Genomic DNA, 19,999 nt, shown 5'->3' with positions numbered 1-19,999 from the left:
CGCTTCTTCAATGCTCGCCGAAGATCCTCTTTGTACCACTCATGCTGCTCTGTTGGTAGACAGCTGCTGTAGAGGAACTAGATTAAGACCATGCCTAACCTGAAGGCACATGATAAAGGCTTCCCATATATAGAGAGGGAAAATCCTAGTGACGTTGCGACTGTATCCCACAGTTCGAGCAGTCGAGCCTCTGCTGAGGTTTCACTAGGGCGTTATATAAACGGCCAAGCCGTGTTTTGCGTGATCTCTTTACTCTTGAGACTGGTCTGCAAGAGGGATCTCAAAAGGGTGTGCGAGAGATCTGTGAAGTACTGACCGAGCCAGGAATGGAAAGACATCGGAAAAAGAAAATGCAAGAAACGATTCTCTGGAAGCGATAGCGGCCTGAGGCACGAGTCTATCACCATCAAACGAGCCGATACTGATAGCGGCGCACAAGGTCACAGCCTTGCAATAAGCAATGTGGGCTTCCATATGCGAGTCGCGCTCTACAGCTTTGATGAACCCCTTTCATACCAGTTTTCGATGTGGGTGAAACATCAGAGTGGTTGAAACAAAGCTAACGATCTCTGTTGAGGCTGGGCTTGCAACGGGAATGATTGTCGCAGTGTCGTTTCTGGGACGCGAGGGGAGATCAGTGGTACGACCATGCTGAGATTCAGCTGTCGTTCAACGAAACACCTTCCCAGACTACCATGAACGAGTCGTTTGTGCTAGGAAGCCTCTGGCATCGAGAAGCAATGACGTGTCAAATTCTCTGCTCAGAGAAGGGCCGTTCATAAGCAAGAGTCCTTCTCGTCTTAGCCTCAGTCTTACCAATGTACCAGTCAATGTGGACAGCTCCGCAAATAACTGGGCTTGGTTGGCTATTTGAGGTGACCGCACGCTATAAATCATATGGGAGAGGCAAGCATAGTAGGATCCATGCGCCAGCCTTGGAGCGATCAAAGACCCCTGTCAAGACAGACGAGTCAAGCCAGAGGAGGAAGCCAAGGTCATCGTGAGGGGCGTCGCTCAGAAGAAGAGACATGTTGTGGGCCCCTTTGAGCAGCTCCAGAATGGTGACCGCGCGCTATGGGACGTATGGGAGAGGCCGGAAACTGTCTGCGAGGGTATAGGAAGGGGCAGGACAGACCTTAAAGTCGACCAGGGAAGCAAAGCGAGGATCTGATTGCTTCAAGATCAGACTGATGGCATACGCGAGGATTTCGGAGCCTGAGTTGGAGGCAAGAAGCTCGACCAGTGCTTGAGTCCAGATGTTATGGGACGTTTCTAGCCAACTCGTAAGATTCACAACTTCGGACCCTGCTTGCTCGCGCTCGTTCTCGGCATCCTTGACCGCACTCTCCACAGAGGTAGCTTAGTCGAGAACATTGACCGCGACAAACATCCAGTCTGTGTGCCTAGGAAATCGACGGCCAGGATGCATCAGGAGATATGAAGGCAATCAATGAAGGTGATTGGCTCGGCATTGGAAATATTCGCCATTACCACCAGGAGAGGGTGAAGGATAGGCCACGGCAAGAAGTGGACGAGTGGAGTTTGAGATCAAGGCGGGGAATCTCGAAGCCTTCGTCAGCCCTTTGCTTGATGACATGGAATTCATGGCTGACCGCAGTCGAAGCTCCAGCTTCTCTGTCTTTCTCGAGACTCTCTGCTCTGAGAGAGCACTAAACCGCGCCAATTCTAGCCCCAAGTACGCTTTGCCGGGTACTTTACATATACGCATGAGAAGCAGAGCAGAACAGATTGAACAACCATTATGAGCTGAAGATGACGTAGGAGAACCAAACGTCAAGACCTGGGTTTGGAGATGCTGGGCTTGGTACTCAAAGCCAGGTATATATGTTGCATCGCTGGTATACAAAGTCAGGTCCTTCCTTGAGTACGTGAACAATTGACAGACATAATGGATGTCTTGTGTAAACTTTCAGTCGGCGTCCAAACAGCTCGTCCAGTCTGCCAGCCTCCAGGAATCAGCAATGAGCAAAGCCTCAGGAGAGAAGATCTCTCTACGGTGAGAGAGTCGGAGTCTCGCATCCAGATTGCTTGGCATCTGTATCATGCTGGAGGCTTGCACGCGTGCCATGGCGGCCTCTGACCTTGTGAAGCTTCCTCTGTGGTACTTGATTCGGAGTGGGCAAAGGATTCTGTAGTCAAACGTTGATTGATGTCATTTGGGCTTGCTTTTCTGACGAGACCGCCCTGCTGAGTGTGTCGAGGGCTGAAGGAAGCTTGTTGTCACCGTCAGGTAGTCTGAAGATCGACGATACCGGAGGCGATGTCACCATCATCGTCGTCTGTGAGCTTGAGCGAGCTCCTGTCAGCACTGACAGCACCTGCAGCCCCCTGAAGACGAGACTGTATCGAGTCGGTGCCTTGCTCAAAATCACCACTGATCATGAGAGTGATGGTCGTGTGGGCATGACGATATCAAGGACTAGTTGACCATCGCTTTGTTGCTGGGATATTCAAGTCCAGCAAGAGATGATTGAGTAGGAGAATACATGGGCATACGAGGGTCCTCGACTTGGGAAGATCCGCTGCTGCCAACCTTTCCAATCCGCATCATTGACACCAACGCAAGAGAAGCGTGCTTCGACTAAAGCCACAGATACTCAGAACATGTACGTAGGGCCTGTGGCAAAACCAATTTCGCAGGCGACACCTATGGCATGATGGCTGATTTCGAAACCCTAGTTGGCACGCAGCTTGTCTGTGCAATGGTTATACTGAATAACTCGACCAGCCTTGGTCAAGTCGCAAATTTAGGTAAGAGACTCTCCGTGGCGAAAGCTGTCATTGTTGCTATTCATGAAACATGTTAGATTCTTGGACCAAAAAAAAGAAAGAAGGTTCATATGGACTTACTCCGCAGCAGACAATCTTCCCTGTGTTTCGTCCTGGAGACGAGATCGAGGATCAAGGCAAGTTATCGACTGTTTTGGAGACCCTAAAGTAGGCTGAGTCGACCGGAACAACGAAACATTGACCTTGGAAGTAGGTCGACGAGTCTCTTGGCTGTATCTACAACCAAGACTCTTCCCCTCGCAATATACTCGTCTCTGTTGTAGCCTTGTGTTCACTCACAAGACTTGACGAGGCCTCTGGGCCGATGACGCTCTGTACCACAGCGTGGGAAACACCCACACCAGGCACCTGGCTAGGTCGGCAGAATGAAGCACCCGGGCCGATATATATATTCACTGTTACCCTATCAGTCAAATGGCTTTCTCGATCGTGTTCGAGACAAATCAACTTACCAATCTCTGAAGATCGATTGCAGCATTTGATCTTGACCTGTTGAACAGTCTGTGGGCGAACAAACCGCACAGACAACGACCTCGACAGTGCTTCGAGCCCGGGGAGTTGTGCCTTCAACACGCCATCGAGATCAATATATAAAGAAACAAACAACGAAACAGAAACAAAACAGTAGAAGAAAAAACGAGGTCGGAACGCATCCTGACATGCTGCATTTCCTCCATCTCATCGCCATCATCTGCAGCGATGACAAAAAGAGCAACGAGATCAGGTAGTCACGGCTGAGGATGACAGTCATTAGTGCGCCAACAAAGAGAGGCGTAGCAAGTGAACAATCTCGCTCGAATCAAGCAGATTGGCCAACACTCAGACATCAGCCTGCTCAAAGTGTCTTGAGGAGCGGGAAGGGCTCAAGGTTCCAAAACAGTACTTTTCGTAGCAACCAGTGTTGTGGATTCTGGCTTCCCTTCTTGTAGTTCTCCAGAATATCTGATGACAGCTGGACAGCCATACAACTCCTTGAGGTGTCCCGGAGCTACAGCCGTCACGATTGCTGGAACTGTTTCGAACCATGCTACCCGATCTAGGCAGAGCCACCCAATATAGCTCTGCGGAGGCTCGGAGTCGGAATTTGATAAGATTGGATGCGCCACCCCGACCAGCTTTTTGGAATTGATCAATTTGCCAGGGGTAGATATAACTTCGACCCACGTTCCAGCATCCGAGAGGATGCTTACAGAGAGCTCATTGCCATATAATGTTTCTGGCTCAGCATAGAGGACAATGATGTTGGTGGTGTGGCTGTTCTGGCACCAGTGATGTCCGGAGTCAGATGGTGACAAACGGATCTGTCCATGACCTCGATCCTCAGCTCTAGGGGTGTGAGAGATAGAGCCTCATATATACAAACAAAAAAAAAGAGAGAGAAAAGCTGAAGACAAGAAGACAAAGCAAGACCACGCTCAAGCAGGCTTGAAAGCATACATAGCCAACCCAACTCCCTTGTGATGTACGCGAAAGCTGGCTGCAAGAGAAATCTGCGCGAGTATATACCAGAGCAATGTCCAACAGCAAAGGATCAGAATGTCAAGCACTATAAGGAGAGCAAAAAGAATAGGTCAAGGAAGAATGAAGACGAGAGAGAAAAGAAGAAGGGAAGGAACGAAAGTTGACGGGAAGGGAACTTCTCGCGGCGACGCTCAACGCACCTACCTCGTCAGACCCAGCAACACTTGCCACCCACTCTTGACTACAGACCTAGCTCCACCAAATTTAGCATTTCTCAGGCATCAGCCAGCACGCAGAAATTCAAGGTTCTCGTACCGAAGGCTGGATACTGCAGAAACAGCTCTGACATGTTGCAGACGGCAGACTGCAGGCAACCGTGCGTGAGGGTGATTCGATTACCGCCAGCCTCTTCCAAGGTTGTGAGAGTATGAACCTCTGCATCGTCAAGGTTGCCAAAGCCACCGGTTGCCACGGATCGTTCTGTTGCTTGAGCTCTGTGCGTGGTCGAGCGGTGATATAGATCAATCTAGATGGAAGTAGTTTATATACTGAGAGCATATCTGAGCAACGCATGTCAGCGCTAAGTGGCACAAGCGGTAGAGCGCATCAAGCCGTCGGGAAGAGAAGCTCGTGAGCAGTCATAGCCGTGGTCGATGTCTCCGAGCGACTTCCCGAGATGCCGTGCCCATCCTCGTCGCCCGTTCCGCGCTTGCAAGTCTGCTGCTTAAACCCAAACGGCAGCTTTTAGCCAGTGTGTCAAACGATCGACAACAACCCAGAAGCAGAACATGCACACGAGCCGTGGCCGAGCGTCATCACAAGAGAGAACTTGGTCATACCGTACACAGGTATCTGCATGGAGCCGCCGGCTTGCAAGCAGAATGATGGCCGCTCGTATCCTTGCACATCTGAGCCATCGTCACCTAGATCAAGTCAATGTTGATGTTCTCACTTCAAGCTCCACAGGCCCTTTGAAAGTGCTGTTCTCAGATGCGACTGCCATTCAAGTCCACTGCAAGAGGCGAACGAGAGCTCCCAGGGAAGCAAGACCAGGTTGGTACAAACGCAAGCGTCCATCTGATTGTTTCCCACGAGAAGATGCATGAAGCCGTCAGGAAAGGCTCGTGCAGCAGAGCTGTCACACTCCGTTGCGGCCAAGCCAACGACAGCTTCAACTCGACATTTCAGCTCCAATTCCACCACTCAAAGTGCGTCAGAATGAGGCGGACGGGACAATATTTGCGGAATACAATTTTTGTAAAAGAAAACGAGATGGAGCGAAGAGGTAGAAGTGAATTCTCAGTCGGACAGTCATTCCCCCTAGCGCTCGTGCGCATGCATGCAGGGTCCGGACCGACCCTGAAAAAGTGACATGTCAGTACCTGTAGACCAGCTGTTGATTTGCTAACCAAGTGCTTTTGAAGTCAACTTGTGCATGATCAAGATTGAAAGCATTACTGGTGCACAAGGAGAGGGGATACTGAGGACAAGATTGAGTGTAGAGTGCATAACCATTGCGTAGCTCTACATATCAAAATTATTAGCGATGAGGAAGACGTACATCTTCATATAACACCACCTTGGCCTTATCAGTTGCGATAAGTCCAATACCAAGAACATCTTACTCATAAACAACATCCTTGATTCTGGAGCCACCAGCCATATAAGTTTCGACAGGACCTTCACCTCTCAGAATAGAGACGACCTGCTTCCACTCTTCACCACCAGCTTCCTTCATCAGCTTGACATTGCCAAACATGATAAATCCTTGTCTGGCACGCGACAGAGCAACACAGACACGATTGGCGACTTTCAGGAAGCCAACCTCTTTGATGAAGTTGTTGCGGACAAGGGACAAGATGATGATGTCGTTTTCCTCGCCTTGATAAGAGTCAACCGTGACAACCTTGATACGCTTCTCTGTGACTGCGCCAGTCACCTTCTTCAGCTCGCGGGTAAGGAGACGACGCTGGCCATTGTAGAAGGTTAGAATGGTGATTTTGTGCGACTCGACGCCTGCGCTGATAAGGCCATTGACGAAGTCTAACACCAGCTTAGCCTCCTGTTCGTTGTAAGCAGACTTGAACTTGTCGTGAGCCTCGTGGTATTCGTGATGCCAGAAGTAGGTCTTGCAGTCTCCAAGGCTAGGAACAGGAGGACGATCGAGAGTACATTCATGGTCCTTGATCTTGTTTCCGTAGATAGGCCATAGGAGACGTCTGACTTCAGGTGGCATGCGTCTCTGTATAGTAAGCATTTTGTAATCAACGGTGTTGCTTGCCAGACGTTCAAACAAAGAGATGTCGTAGTGTTTGAAGTTGTGGGTGGCCTTTTGAGCGCGGGGACGAAGTTGTTGATGGTCTCCAACAAGAATAAGATGTTGGAGAGATGGCAGGAACATGCTCATCATGTTGGCTTCGAGACATTCACCAGCTTCTTCTACTATGACGATGCGAGGTTTGAGGGCGTAGATCATGGGACGGTATTTGGCAAAGCCAGTACTGGTACAGCCGATGACCTTGGTATCGGCAAGAACTTGGAGCTTTTTGACGAACTGGCCGCGCGTCCAGTCTCTCACTTCCTTGGCCCATCTGAAGGCCAAATCTCTAGCAGCCTTAATGATCTTCTGCTTGGCTTCTTTGACAAAGAACTCGTAAAGGCCGAGACGGTACTGAGGTGGTACCTTGTTGAGGTCGGAGAACTTGCTGCTTGCCAGGATCTTCTTGACATCCTTCTCTGAGAGGTGCTTGATGGAAGTGGCTTTGAGAACACTGCAATCAAGGAGAGGGATGAACGATCCGCGAAGCTTCTCAATCTCATCGTCTTGCTTAGCCTTCTCTGCGGTAGCCTCGTCGACTTCTTCCTCCTCTTCTTCATATGCCTCAAAGCCGAACTCTTGTTCCGCAGGCCAGTTGTCGGTGCTGGCTGTCAGCGATGCCTCAGGACCGAGCCATTTGATGATGGCAGGAACTCCAGGAGAGTCGTCACTTGTCTGCCACTTGGAGTTCTTGAGAGAATCAATGTGCTGAGCAGAAAGACGGCCTTCGAACATGTCTTCATCCATAGGTCTGCACGCCTGACTGCTGCTATCGAAGGGCGCCATCACTCGCTTCCAGTCATTCTCTATCTTTTTCATGTTAGCTCTGGCCGATCGAAGTCCAGCCGGCTCCCTGAGGGCGCGTGGGTTGCTTTCCTTGAGTTTCTCCATGATCTCGAAGAGTGTGTGTTGTTTGACAATTCCAGTATCAGCTGAGCGACCACCAAGACGAATGAAAGAGTCCTCGAATGCGGCGATGTGACGAAGCAATTGATCGAGGGCATGATTGGTCTGGCAGGTCACAATCAGAGGAGGAACAACCTCGCCTGTCTTTGCGTTCCTTCTCTGTTCTTCCATCTTGAGCAGCATGATACGAAGTGCCATGACCGACACGTGAGTTTTGCCTGTACCAGGAGGACCCTGAATGAGGGCAAGCTCCCTCGTCAGAATCTGGTGGAGTGCATCCATCTGCGATTCATCAAGCTTGGCAGCATCCTTGGGCACGGGCCGGTTGACAACATCGTATTGAAAGTCAGAGACATTGTCCGTTGCAGAGCTAAGGTCCATAATGGGGTCCTTCTCAACATACTCAGGAACGCGGACAATGTGTTTGGTAGCCTGTCCGCCAAGGAGCGAGAGATTCTCAACTTGATTTGAAAGGTCGATAAGGGTCATAGGTGGGCCAGTGTCTTCAACAATTGGGGAGACGACATACTCCTGAAGGGGGGTGCTCTCCTTGGTCATGCGCTGTAAAGCGAGCATATTGTGACGTTGGGCCTCGAAGAAGGACGACGTTTCCTCGAGAATGACATATTCTTCAGCTGGATCAAGAATGATGTCCTCGGCGTGGGGAAAGAAAACATCAATTTTAGGGGGACCTTCTTCTGATTAGCGTTGCATCAAGTATAGTATACTGAACACACTCACTCTCGTTGAGTAAGTCCATAGGTCTGGCACCGACGGTAGCGATGATTATGTGCTTCTGGAACTTGTCCGAAGTAGGTGAAATAGCAAGTAATGAGCCAGCCTTCAGGCGCTTTGAAGTCTGCCAGTCGATCTTGACACCAGCACGGAATGTCGAGAAACACATTCGAACGCTCAGGCCGCGATAGGATAAGATGACGCCAGTTGCGAACGCCTGTTCCGGTCAGTCATTCAGTCCACCGATAGAATGAACAACAACTACCTTTTCATAGATTCCAATACCAGGCGAGGTCTCTCTGTGTTCCAGTTCTGATGAGTGAGGTTGGTTACGGACAAGCTCTATGGCACGGCGAAGAGCGAAAGTCGACTCCTCGCGCAGAAAATGGTAATGCGCAGACAGGTGCTCGTTTTTGCATGACCAGTTGCCCTCAATCTGGTTCTCAGGCACGCATGGATCGTCGCTGACAAGAGGACGGCTCATCTCGTGCATGTCAGGAACTTCAGCGCAGAAGACCCACTCGTCATCGGTCGTAAGAGGAGCAGCATCACGATAGTAGCTGTTAATGACAGCTTCATGTGCTAATTGCTGCATTGTATCAATGGTGGCCGGGGGTGGTGATGATGAGGATCAAGTTGTGCGCAGAGTGAAGCTGAAGAAGTGCGCAAATGGATTTGTTATGGTGCACAGCACTGGCCAATTTTGGGAAGGGGTGACAGAAGGGGTAGTGATGGAAAAGATTTTAGCTGTACTCTCCTGGTGAAAGGCGATGTTCCTCCGAGCTGAAGAAATGCAGAAACTTGAGCCAGAACGGAGCTTGGCCACTGAGAGAATTCAAACTCGGAGTTCTCAGTGGAGGGAATGGACGATTCAATAGGATTGTGACTTTTTGCAGTAGATTTGAGCGATTGTGTAGAGAGCAAGAGTTGACACAAAGTTGATTTGCGCCTTGCTGCAGTTGTTTGGGCCCCTGGCGGGAAGGTGCAGCATGTCTCAAAAGCGTACTTGCCGAGCTATCAAAATTCATGAACATTTCACTTTCGAGCGATCATGGTTCGATACTCTGCTTCACTTCAGATCTGACATCTCACACACGAGTCCTCCAAGGAGAACTGTATGTATTGATGATAGACAGGTGCATTGCTGCTGATGGATATAGTGATTTCAGAGGCCCTAAGCCTGGTACTGCAACACATCTCGATCCCAAAGCTCACACAAGGGCTCGGACGTGATGTTCATCGGGATGTACAACAATTGTTGCTCGAAGGAAGAGGGAGGGAAGAGACTCGAGACTGTCGCGCAAGGTCGCGATAGCGATGGATAAACTTCGGACAACCCCACAGAATGACCCTCATCGGCGCGGCCTCCGCGTCTGTCGCGATGGACATGGAATTGTGGAACAAGACGATCGCGACATCTTTGAATATAGGCGGTATAGGTACCTGCATTTTACCTTGGTTATCTCTCTTGGACCTCAGCAGCTACGCGACAGCATTCATCCCTTTATTCATTGCGTGCGACAAGCCCCAACATATGGTCGAACAATAGTAGCGACAGCCTCAGGAGTTCTCGTGCGGAATGGTTTCTTTCGAGGATGACGACCCGATAGAAGGTGCGGATTCTCATAGCCTCCTGTCGAGAACAAGAGACTAATACATCACAGGGTCAGAAAACGAGTCGCAAGATGAAGACGAGAACATGGACGATAATGACAACGAGAACGACGAAGCAGAAGACCAAGACGAGGGCGAGCCTGATGAAGAAGGCGACGATGATGATAACGATCAAGATGACGAGGGCGACCAGGATGACGACGAGGAAGGCGATGCAGACGGAGACGCAGAATCACCTTCACAATCGCGCCGCCAGAGTCGAGCCTCCCCTTCGACATCACGACCGCCGAACCCTACTGTTATGCTGACATCGCCGTCACCACGCCCTTCTGCACATCAATCGCCGAGTTCCCACCTAGCCTGGCCTTCAGTACGACAAGAAGCCCTCAACGCTGTCACGTACGACATTGTGCCTACCATGGCAGCACCACAGAGCACATCGATTAATGCCGTCACAGCAACACCAGACATGAGATGGGTATTCAGTGGTGGTACTGATGGTTATATTCGCATGTACAATTGGGTTGAGACGGCCAACGGAAAAGTGCCATTGACTGTGGCGCAAAAACACCCCTTCGTCGACAGCGTCATGAAGGCCGGAAGCTTGACAACATATTGGGAGAATGAAGAGACATCAGTGCGTACTCCGCCTGCACAATCTGCTGAAGAGCCGAAAGACTCGTCGCCAGTCTACTCTCTGGCTACACAACATCAAGCGACATGGCTCTTGTCAGGCCTCGAATCAGGCGCCATCAACCTACAAACATGTCGTCACCAAGCCGGCACAAAGATTACAACATTACGCGAACATACCTCAGCGGTCTCAGTCTTGAGTCTGGCTCAAGACGAGTACTCATTCTTATCAGGAAGCTGGGACAAGACAATTCTTGACTGGGATTTGAACATGGGCAAAGTCAAGCGCTCATTTGTCGGTAGTGGCGGCCAGATCTCAGTACTCGAGCGTCGTCCCGAATCTTCGTTACCAGTACCTCACGTCGCCGAAGACACGCAAGTTTCTAGTTCAACCTTCTCCTCGAACAATGCCGCAAAACCTCTCACAAACGGTGTCTCGGCACCAGAAGAAAGAAGAGGAAGCAAGAACAGTCAAAATGGCACAGAAGATGCGGCAGGCTCGCCAGATGGGTCTTTGTTTGGTGACGACAATGGGTCTCTGTTCGGCGACGACAACATCAATGCCGACAATAACAATAACAACAACGCCTTCGACGACGATGACGAGTTTGCAAAAGCAATAGCCACAGGCCTGCAACAGTCAGAAGAACAGGAAGATACAGAAATGCTCGACGCAGGAGGGCCTGTTCAACCACCTCAAGACTCGACCACCGCTCAAGATCCTATGGACATTAACTCACAACCACAACCTGATGCATCAACTACAGACCAACCAGATCCTCTATCAACAGGCAACCCTCATTCTGAAGAAATAACTACCAACGGCAACCATGCCAACACAACAGAAGACGAACTGCCCCAAACCTCATCCACAACTTTCCTCGACGCGTCCATCGAAGGCACCATCCGCATCTGGGATCAACGAGTTTCTTCTCCTATCGCTGTGATTCATCCGACCACTGGCGTGCCTCCTTGGTGCATGGGCGCTTGTTGGTCCGTGGATGGCAACAGCATTTACGCAGGCAGGAGAAATGGCACAGTCGAGGAATACTCTCTACACAAAGGTTTTCAGATGGCGACTCCCCAGCGGACATTCAAGTTCCCTGGTGGAAGTGGTCCGGTCAGTGCGGTCAGAGCTATGCCTAATGGCCGTCATTTGATTTGGTAAGTTCCTTCATCTTTCTTCCTTTCTCATTATTCTATGCTAACACTCCACCAGTGCATCTTACGATATCCTTCGTCTGTACGACTTGCGCGACGTCGAGAATACACGCTCGACCGTACCTTTCCTCATTGTTCCTGGCCATCGCACAGGTGTTATCTCTGCTTTGCATATCGATCCGGCATGTAGATTTATGATCAGCACAGCTGGTAACAGGGGTTGGGAAGGTTCAAGTACTGAGGTTCTACTTGGTTATGAAATTGGTTGTGTCTTGCCGTCTTGATTCAAGCGTAATCAGGATAGGAGCAAGTGGTAGATGGATGGGAAAAACTACCTAGGTAGCATATGTCAAACGACTCTAATGTATATGAGAAGAGAAGCAAAGGGCACAATGTAACTTTCATCGTGCTGCCAAACTAGCAAAGAGCAAAGTGTGCACTGTAGAAAGGCACAATTGTATCTGAAACAGGACATCATCCACTGAGAGGCGACAATCCATCTGCTCTCTCTGATCACACCTCGATTTCTGAATTGTATTGTGCATATCTACAGGTACATTGTGACAGTCTCCAGCATGGAAAAGGATTATCTGCACGAAAGAAGAATCGCCGACAAAGGATGGCAATCAGAAACATAAAACTCAGAGATAGAGATTTGATCTTCGACAGCCGTCTCCATATTCAATGCCATTGCTCTGCAACTGCTCACGCTTGCCGAGCGTCAGGTCTTACCAAAGACAAAAGGCAAAACGTACAGCAGCAGGGATTCCCCTGTGGTCACCCACCAGAGTACTAATCTGCCGTTCAACTGCTTATGTATGGCAGAGCGGACGGGATGCCCAGTTTTCAGCTGACTGTGGCCGTACGTGCTAGACTTACCAGCCAGTGGGAATACATACCCCTGTCGAGCGAGGTGCTTCGAATCGCATTCAACCGACTGTCTCAATTTCACTGGACATGGCTTGGGCGACCTGCGCCTGAGTTGTAACTTTTTGCATCGAATTTTGATCTATCCATGGCTATGAAGATGTCCCAAAGATGTAGGCTCATCGCAGACGCCTGTCCATGCATCCCAATAAATTCGTAGAATTGACTCCAGTCGCAGACCAGACCGTCTACACGGGCAGGTTGAACTTCTTGCCTTGGAAGACCCTGCGAGAAAATCAGTAAGTCGTTCTGAAGAGTATATGTGGGATCAAAGCGTACTTGGTGTAGTAAATGTAGAAGAAGTCCGAGTACAGAACAGTCTGAACCAGACCTGCGATGACAGAAATAGGCTCAAAGTGGCCCTCAGTGAACCAGCGGTAGATCCAGTTGGGGATGTAAAGGGCTCTGTAAGCACCGAGGGCGAACAGATAGTGGGTGGTGATAGTCTCTGCTTCGCCGGTTCTCTGGAGCATGAACAATTGAGGCAGAATGGCGACTGCTTCCAACCAGATCGAGAAGGCCCAAAGCATCTGTCTTGTATCAGCATCATCTCTTTTCCTCCCCAGACTCTTTCTTTTAGGAGGGTTGCCTACCTCGGCAGGTTGGTATTTGTAGGGGAATAGAATGCCCAATACGGCACTTCCGGCGACCAAGTACTGAACTCTGAAGGTGTCGAGATTTGGATCGTGGGTAGGCTTGTAGTCGTTGAGCATCAGGTAGATGATATAAGCGGAGGTGCCAATGAAAACGAGCTTGAAGGTGGTGTTCCACAAGCTTCTGAAAGGGTCTGTCCAAAGAAGGTCTGTAGAGGAAATCTCAGTACGCGATGTGTGGTCTCTTGAGGCAGGCGGGCATACCAAGGTATCGGGTGACGTATACGACGAGGTAGAGGAATTGCGACTTGAACGAGATGCCTGATGCGCTCTTGGGACATGGTTAGGATTCGAGAGTTTCGTGACAGGGACAATAGACGATGATCGGAACATACACTAGATGTCTTCATCTTGTGCAGCAGGATGAGGATGGAGAAGAGATGCGACAAGTCGCCTGGTCATGACAGTCAGCGCATTGCATTGACAAGCGGCTTGAATGAACAGTGAACCTACCGAGTATACGGAAGATGTTCATCATTGCTTTGGCCAGAACAAAATGGCTAGATTGTGTTGATTTGGTTGCGCAGAAGCTTGGAGGAGGCTGTGAATGTGCTGTGTAGGGGCGTGCGACACAGTACAGAGAAGACCGGCAGCAAGGAGAGCAAAGGAGGAAGATGCAACTGTTTGGACGCGAATGCTCGTAGCATTTACGAACAGCTTTCGACACGTTGTCCAAACACGTCCGTGCGTCGTCATCGTTCTTTCCCCCTTCCATCCCCGTTTCAGGAGGAGCTTCTTTGGAACTCCTGCCAGAGCCTCATTCATGCCTCTTCCATTCATACACCTCCGAGATGTGTGAACCTGCTTTTCTTTTGTGACTTGCAGCCAGGCTATCTAGGAGAGAGCTTCTAAACTCGAGATTATTACGTGTTCGATGCCCTTCGTTCGTCACGAAACATGACTCAGCGAAACGCCAAAGAAATGCTCAATTGCTTTCTGATTAAACGACATAGCTCCAGAGATACCTTGACACAACGACATCTCCATGGACGGTATTCCACCAGAGAGTGTCGCGCAATGCGATAGCTGAGCTGCAACAAATTTGAGCCGACGAGATTGGGAGAGCAACACAGGGAAAACATCCAGGGTCGCCTGTCTTGCATGAGTCTCGGCTGTCCCAACTCACTACCTCGACTACATTTGCATCGGGTCCTGGCAGTCTTGTCTTTTTGTTCTTTAAGTTCCATCTCCTTCCCTGATGATTATAAGTAAGCGTGCCGATCCTCGCTCAACACGTCTTTCGAACAACAGGGAGCGATTGATTTCAGTGTTCACCCTATGTAATGATGCTCACCAAAGACCGTTTCCCCAGATTGTACTACCTCATCGACACTCAAGCTGAAGGCCACGGGCACATGTTTCAGCAGGTCAACGTAGCTCGCATAGACTGTCCATGCTCCTCAGGTGTCAATACACGCTCCGCTGCGCCGATCTTGCGTATCTCTCACAAATGCGACAAGACGATCAGCCTTTTGATGAACACTATACGGTTTACACTATTCCACACTTCTCATCTCATTCCACGAACCCCAATTCCAGTGAAGCTGCTTCCTTCTTCCGATAGACAGAGTGTGTGGGATAAATTCGAGAGGATTGGAAGCATGTGACGCTCCAAAGTTTGAGATGTAAGATTGTTGTAGTATTACTGATTGAACATGCTGTTTCCGATGTATCAGGTATTCTTTGAATGCACACAAAGGCCAATACCACCAAGGACTAGAGCCATGCCTAGCCATGTATCTGTTGCAAGAGAATGGTTAGTAAACATTTGTACTAACACAAGGATGAGAAGAGGAAGACATACCTTTCGTAATGACCTTCTTCTCTGCCCACCACTCTCCGAGCACCGTGAAGAGGAAAGCAAGTGAATTGGTAATAGGCACCGTAAGACTGAGTTCTGTCGTTTCGAGTCAGTCACCGATAATCCTTTGCCCCTCAGACAAGAAAACCTACCAGCCTGACCGATCAACAGGAAAAACCACACACTCCCCGTAACATTAATCAAAAATGGAATAGCATAAGCTGGATTCTTCAACACGTCGAAGACACCGTATAACACACCCCAGACCTTTGCTTTTAGCCAAGGAGTGTGTGGGTGTTCGAGCCAGGCGCGGGATTCTGGTGTTGAAGATGATGAGGAAGAGACGGCGGCGCGGCGCATGAAGGGTGTTGTTAGGCCCCATGCTGCGCCTACGAGCAGGAAACCGAGCACATAGCGGAAGAGACCTGGGGAGGGTTGAGTTGTTGGGGTGTCTGGGTTGGGATCCATGGCGAAAATTTGCTCAAACAGATTCCTCAATGTATGTGAAGGGGGGTCTGATCTTGTTGTGACTTTCGGAGAAAATTATTGATGTTCGAATGCCTTTCTTTTGGAATCGAAAGCTTAAAGGGAGGTCTAGTCGAGTATCAAGGTACTCGATCGGCAGAACCTCGGCAGTCCGCGATTGCGAAGTTTGAAGATGAGACCCCCGAAGCATGTGGCAGGCGCAAGCAACAATTAATTGATTATTTGCTGTCTGTCATGCAGAGAAGGAGCGAATGCCGCCACGTATCACTCGCCTGAAATGGCCTCGACTGTTTCCACCACATGAGCCACTGCCTTTTCTCTACCCCCGATGGTACTCGATCGAGGTTGCTGCCGCCGAGGCTGCCAATTCGAATACACCAGAAGGATCATCCACGCCTGCTAATGGATCAGGCATGTCAGCGCAGCAAGAGCTAGGAGATACACCACAGAAGTCTTCGATTGCCCCATCGTCTGGATTGCAAAATGGAGACATCAACACCAGGCGCGTCCCGCAATCGCTTGTGCGAAAAGTCCAGATCCGAAAGCTAGAAGAGACGAAACGCAAAGAGCTGCGTGAAAAGTCCTTCTATGCACAGGACTGGCGCACCCCCTTGATGCTGCTCCGGAAGCACACACCAGCAGGAGAACAACACCATGTTAAACAACTGGCTCGGCTGGAAATGCCTCAGGGCATGCGAGGCTTCTATCCTGGCAACCTCTCCGACCTCTTCCTGGATATCTATCTGCATACGGGCTGCCATGTCCAGATCTCGCGAGGCGACAATCATAAGTATGGCAAATTTCATGCCTTGGAAATATCGGGTACTGCTGTGACAATCAGTATGGCCAAGCACATTCTGAACGAGGCGCTACAGGTTGAGAGTGATGAGGATCTCAACGACAAAGGCACTATGGGAAAATACACTACAACTACCACACCCATTGTCCAGGATAAGGTCATGCCCCGTTCCGTCTGGAGTATGCCGCATACGATTGCAAAAGACCTCTCGGACGTTGGCGAACCAAATTCCTGGTCCTTCCAAAGATTTGCTGCTCACGTTGCCGAACTGGTCATCGCGACTCCCACTCCAGCTCAATCACGGTTAGCTGGATCAGCAAATCCTCCAGAGGACAAGCCACATGTCGACCTTGTCACGGACAAGCTGGTGACGCTCTACACAAATCCGACTTCTGTTCGATGGGCCTCCATGCACGCTACAGTTCAGACTCTGCAATACCTTGTCGAACACCGCAAAATCCCCGAAGTTCGTCGTGTTCTTGAGGTGATCGAGTCTGAATCCAAAACCCATCCCTATCTTCGCTTGGTACTGGCAAATCCATCAGTCTTCAATGTACTCCTGCATTCGGCATCTGAAGCCTTGGATCTGCACACTTACAATTTCCTACTTCGTATGATGACAGATCGCAGTGTGGTCCCTGATGTGGAAACATGGACTTCCCTGCTGCAGTTGGTGCAAAAGGTCAGCCCACGAAACGCCAAACATATCATCACCACAATGCGACAACGACAAATGATGTCTTCTCCAGTGGCCAAAACGGGCACGGCGCAAGCGTTATCGCAGAAAGATGTCATGGAGTGGCTCGGCAGAGGAGAGTCCGTTTTCGACTTCATCGCTCACTACGACAAACTTTGGGAGGGCAAAGAATGGCTAGACGCACGTGTCTGCAACCAGATTCTCCTCGTTCTCATCGAGACTGGCAACCTGCAGGATGTCATGCCTCTTGTCAAAGAGCTGGAGAATCGAAACAAGAAACCCAATCTTGTGACAATACATATCCTGATCGATGCCGCGTCTTCCTACCGCGACTTGAGATTCGCGAACGACGCTCTGCAGACCATTCTTGGCCAGGATGAACATTTACAACCTGGTCCTCGCACCTTTGAGAAACTCGCATACCTCGCTTTCCGAGCAAGAGCGTACAACACCCTTCGCGTGGTGTGGAGATATGCATGTCTGTATGGCGATGTCTCGCGCGATCTTCTTTTGAAAATGCAAAAGACACTCAGCACGTCTTTGCGTGGCGAGAGCGATATCGTCCAGACACTGAACGTCCAGACACTGAATGTTGGTGTCGGCGTGGATAACCAGATTAGTCGTCACCAACGCTTCAAGATGCTTGCCGCCATCGTCGCTGTCGGTATCACAGCGAACACACCTGTATCTTCACCCACCAACCTGACTAGAAACCTCGAAGGCCCTCTGGGATTCATCAAAACTAGGTCTCCGAGCACCGACCTAAACAAGACCGACTTGAACACCGCCACAGCACCCAGTCTCCAACCGAGTGTCACTCTTGCTGCTGATCTTAATGCACCCAAGTTCTATTTTGCAGTTGAATCCTTCGTTTCCGCTTTCCATAGGGCTGTAGAGCAAGATCTTCGATGGAAACAGTCCGGATACGACAAGAACGCCACCTTGGAAGTCCTTCTCGCAAAAGCTATCACCGTGCGGGTCAGAAAGAATGCGCAACTCTTGATCAAGGAAGAGAAAGAACAGGAACAGCGAGAACAAGAACAAAAGCAGCGCCAGAAGGACAAGGTGAAGGCTCAGGAGGAGCTCCAAGAGAAGAAACGTGAACAAATGGTAGCAGCGATGAAACAAGCCGTGGAAGTACAAAAGCAAACAGTTGAGGCCGCAAGAAAACAGGTCGAAGCACGCAACAACAAAGCTGAGGCCAGAAGAAGAACAAACGCCAAACTTGAATGGCAAAAGCAGAACGAGCAGATGGTGGAGGCGGCAAAATCAACAGCAGAAGCCATAGCCACAACCGAGATCGAGAACGAGGAAGACCGCAAAACAAGAGAAGAGCAACGTAAAGCCAAAGCCGGGCAAATCGCCCTCGACAAGCAAAAGGCTACGGAAGCACGCGAAGCCAGAAGAGCCTTGGAAGCCCAGAAGAAACTGGATATGGAAACCCAAAGACTCGAGCGGGAGGCACAAGAAGAACGAAAAGAAAGGGCTAGAGTTGCACACCAAGCAAGGAAAGAACAAGAAGCGAGAGAAGAGGAGAAGAAGAGAGAGGAAAGGGAAGCTGAGGAGGAGTGGAAGAAGTTGCATGAGGAGATGCAGGGATTGGTCGGGAAGAAGTAGCAAGGGAGGTTGGCACTGGGAATGTATATACTTGTACTATTATCTGTATCATATGGCATAAAGCTTGCTACACTCTCTCTTCGCGTGTCAAAGACAGTCACAGTGTAACTAACGAAAGGCACAGTTGCTTTTTCATTGAGATAGCCAGTGATGGGTTGACTTTGAGAGAGGAAAAGGAAATGAAAGTTGTCATTAACGTCAACAAAGAAGACGGAGTCCTCTCGAAACTAAAGGAGTCAAAACGCAGGAATGCAGAAAATGCAGACAAGTCCTGTTGTTTTCCTATTTGTCGCCCGTAGCTCCTCCATCAAGGCCTGCAGCATGCCCATCCTCAGGGCATACCTTCCCCCAAAGGTCATGACTGAAACAGCTTAGAGAAGCCCTCTTCCGGAGGTTGCAACCAGTTCTTTGCATCATACTCATTTCCACCCTCGATACAGTGGAACGTGTAGATCATTCTGCCCTTCAAACTCGTGTTTTTCTCACTCTTGTGCAGCAAGTTTCCATGAATGAGCACTAAAGTGCCGGCTTTGACTTCTCCAAGCTCGTATACTTCTTTCTTGACTTCGGTATCTTCTTGAAGCCCTTGTGGCCATTGCGAACCGTGGTTTTCAGCAAAGCCAGTTCCTGTAGAGTCGGGCGAGTCTGATGTCCTGACGAAGCGAGAGCGAATGGGAGCACGTTTATGGCTTCCAGCTGCGAAACTCAAACACCCGTTTTCTGCTGTTGCGTCCTCGAGGGCATACCAAAAGCCGACTGCTGAAGGAGGATCCGTGTATAAGAAGGTAGAGTCTTGGTGTGGAGGGACGCGGCCGCCGATTTCTGGTTGCTTGCAGATGATCATGGATTGCAGGATTCGTGGGTCGGTGTATCCGAGCGATTTTGCGATTGCGGCGTTGGAAGGAGAGAGGGAGGCGCTACGGTATAGAGGAGAGAGACCGTGGAGGTAGTGTCCGATCTTGTTGATGGCTTTGGATTTGGGCTTTGTGAGGTGGCCTTCGGCGTCGAATGCGTCTGGAATCACCGCATTAATATGTGTGTAGCTGGGGACGAGAGGGATATCGACACACCTTCTTCGAAGAAAAAGCGGACCTTGTCGCCAGAGTCGAGGAAGTAATCGTCACCGACATGATCGCTCTTCTCGCCGGTACTGAACTTTGTCATTGGATGGTCGTCGAGGGAGAAGTTGTCGAGCATGGTGTAAGCTTCGTCGAGCAGGGCTTTTGTGGTTTCTGGGCTCAGGGCATCGGGGATGAGGAGGTAGCCATTTGTGTTCCAGAAGTCGAGCTGTTCTTTGGTCAGGCCGCTGCTTGGGTTAGCTGCGGGTGGTGGCGAGATGCGCGCAGGCATTGTCTGTGTGTGCGTGTAATGAGATGCAAAT

At 50.0% G+C, this 19,999-nt stretch overlaps 7 protein-coding genes across 7 annotated transcripts; 2 read left to right on the top strand and 5 right to left on the bottom strand.

Moving 5' to 3' along the window:
* Positions 1-3,674: 3,674 nt before the first annotated feature.
* M437DRAFT_66620 (uncharacterized protein) lies at positions 3,675-4,621 on the bottom strand (the record flags this gene model as incomplete). The annotated part of the gene is made up of 3 exons (XM_041024795.1): positions 3,675-4,137; positions 4,477-4,525; positions 4,588-4,621. The coding sequence occupies 3 exons, from the start codon at positions 4,619-4,621 to the stop codon at positions 3,675-3,677; spliced, it is 546 nt and encodes a 181-aa protein (XP_040879208.1).
* Positions 4,622-5,914: 1,293 nt separating this feature from the next.
* Positions 5,915-8,822, bottom strand: M437DRAFT_29343 (P-loop containing nucleoside triphosphate hydrolase protein; the record flags this gene model as incomplete). The annotated part of the gene is made up of 4 exons (XM_041019161.1): positions 5,915-7,927; positions 8,006-8,187; positions 8,237-8,447; positions 8,496-8,822. Coding segments are annotated over 4 exons (2,733 nt in total), but the record flags the coding sequence as incomplete, so codon positions are not given.
* A 987-nt stretch (positions 8,823-9,809) lies between these two features.
* M437DRAFT_49864 (WD40 repeat-like protein) lies at positions 9,810-11,922 on the top strand (the record flags this gene model as incomplete). The annotated part of the gene is made up of 3 exons (XM_041021910.1): positions 9,810-9,843; positions 9,895-11,641; positions 11,697-11,922. 3 exons carry the CDS (start codon positions 9,810-9,812, stop codon positions 11,920-11,922), a joined length of 2,007 nt encoding a protein of 668 aa, XP_040879206.1.
* Positions 11,923-12,753: 831 nt separating this feature from the next.
* M437DRAFT_85085 (putative ER lumen protein retaining receptor) lies at positions 12,754-13,693 on the bottom strand (the record flags this gene model as incomplete). Its single annotated transcript, XM_041028230.1, has 6 exons — positions 12,754-12,790; positions 12,845-13,095; positions 13,159-13,367; positions 13,423-13,489; positions 13,554-13,612; positions 13,672-13,693. 6 exons carry the CDS (start codon positions 13,691-13,693, stop codon positions 12,754-12,756), a joined length of 645 nt encoding a protein of 214 aa, XP_040879205.1.
* A 1,197-nt stretch (positions 13,694-14,890) lies between these two features.
* On the bottom strand, positions 14,891-15,487 carry M437DRAFT_85084 (uncharacterized protein; the record flags this gene model as incomplete). Its single annotated transcript, XM_041028229.1, has 3 exons — positions 14,891-14,958; positions 15,023-15,115; positions 15,172-15,487. The coding sequence occupies 3 exons, from the start codon at positions 15,485-15,487 to the stop codon at positions 14,891-14,893; spliced, it is 477 nt and encodes a 158-aa protein (XP_040879204.1).
* Positions 15,488-15,756: 269 nt separating this feature from the next.
* M437DRAFT_85083 (uncharacterized protein) lies at positions 15,757-18,618 on the top strand (the record flags this gene model as incomplete). The annotated part of the gene is made up of 1 exon (XM_041028228.1): positions 15,757-18,618. The coding sequence occupies one exon, from the start codon at positions 15,757-15,759 to the stop codon at positions 18,616-18,618; it is 2,862 nt and encodes a 953-aa protein (XP_040879203.1).
* A 355-nt stretch (positions 18,619-18,973) lies between these two features.
* On the bottom strand, positions 18,974-19,968 carry M437DRAFT_50028 (phytanoyl-CoA dioxygenase; the record flags this gene model as incomplete). Its single annotated transcript, XM_041021936.1, has 2 exons — positions 18,974-19,632; positions 19,689-19,968. The coding sequence occupies 2 exons, from the start codon at positions 19,966-19,968 to the stop codon at positions 18,974-18,976; spliced, it is 939 nt and encodes a 312-aa protein (XP_040879202.1).
* Between the last annotated feature and the right edge of the window lie 31 nt (positions 19,969-19,999).

This window comes from Aureobasidium melanogenum, assembly GCF_000721775.1.
Source record: "Aureobasidium melanogenum CBS 110374 unplaced genomic scaffold scaffold_12, whole genome shotgun sequence".
Classification (NCBI taxonomy): Eukaryota; Fungi; Ascomycota; class Dothideomycetes; order Dothideales; family Saccotheciaceae; genus Aureobasidium; species Aureobasidium melanogenum.
Note: the sequence above shows the minus strand (reverse complement) of the source record. Positions and strands in the feature narration are given on the sequence as shown.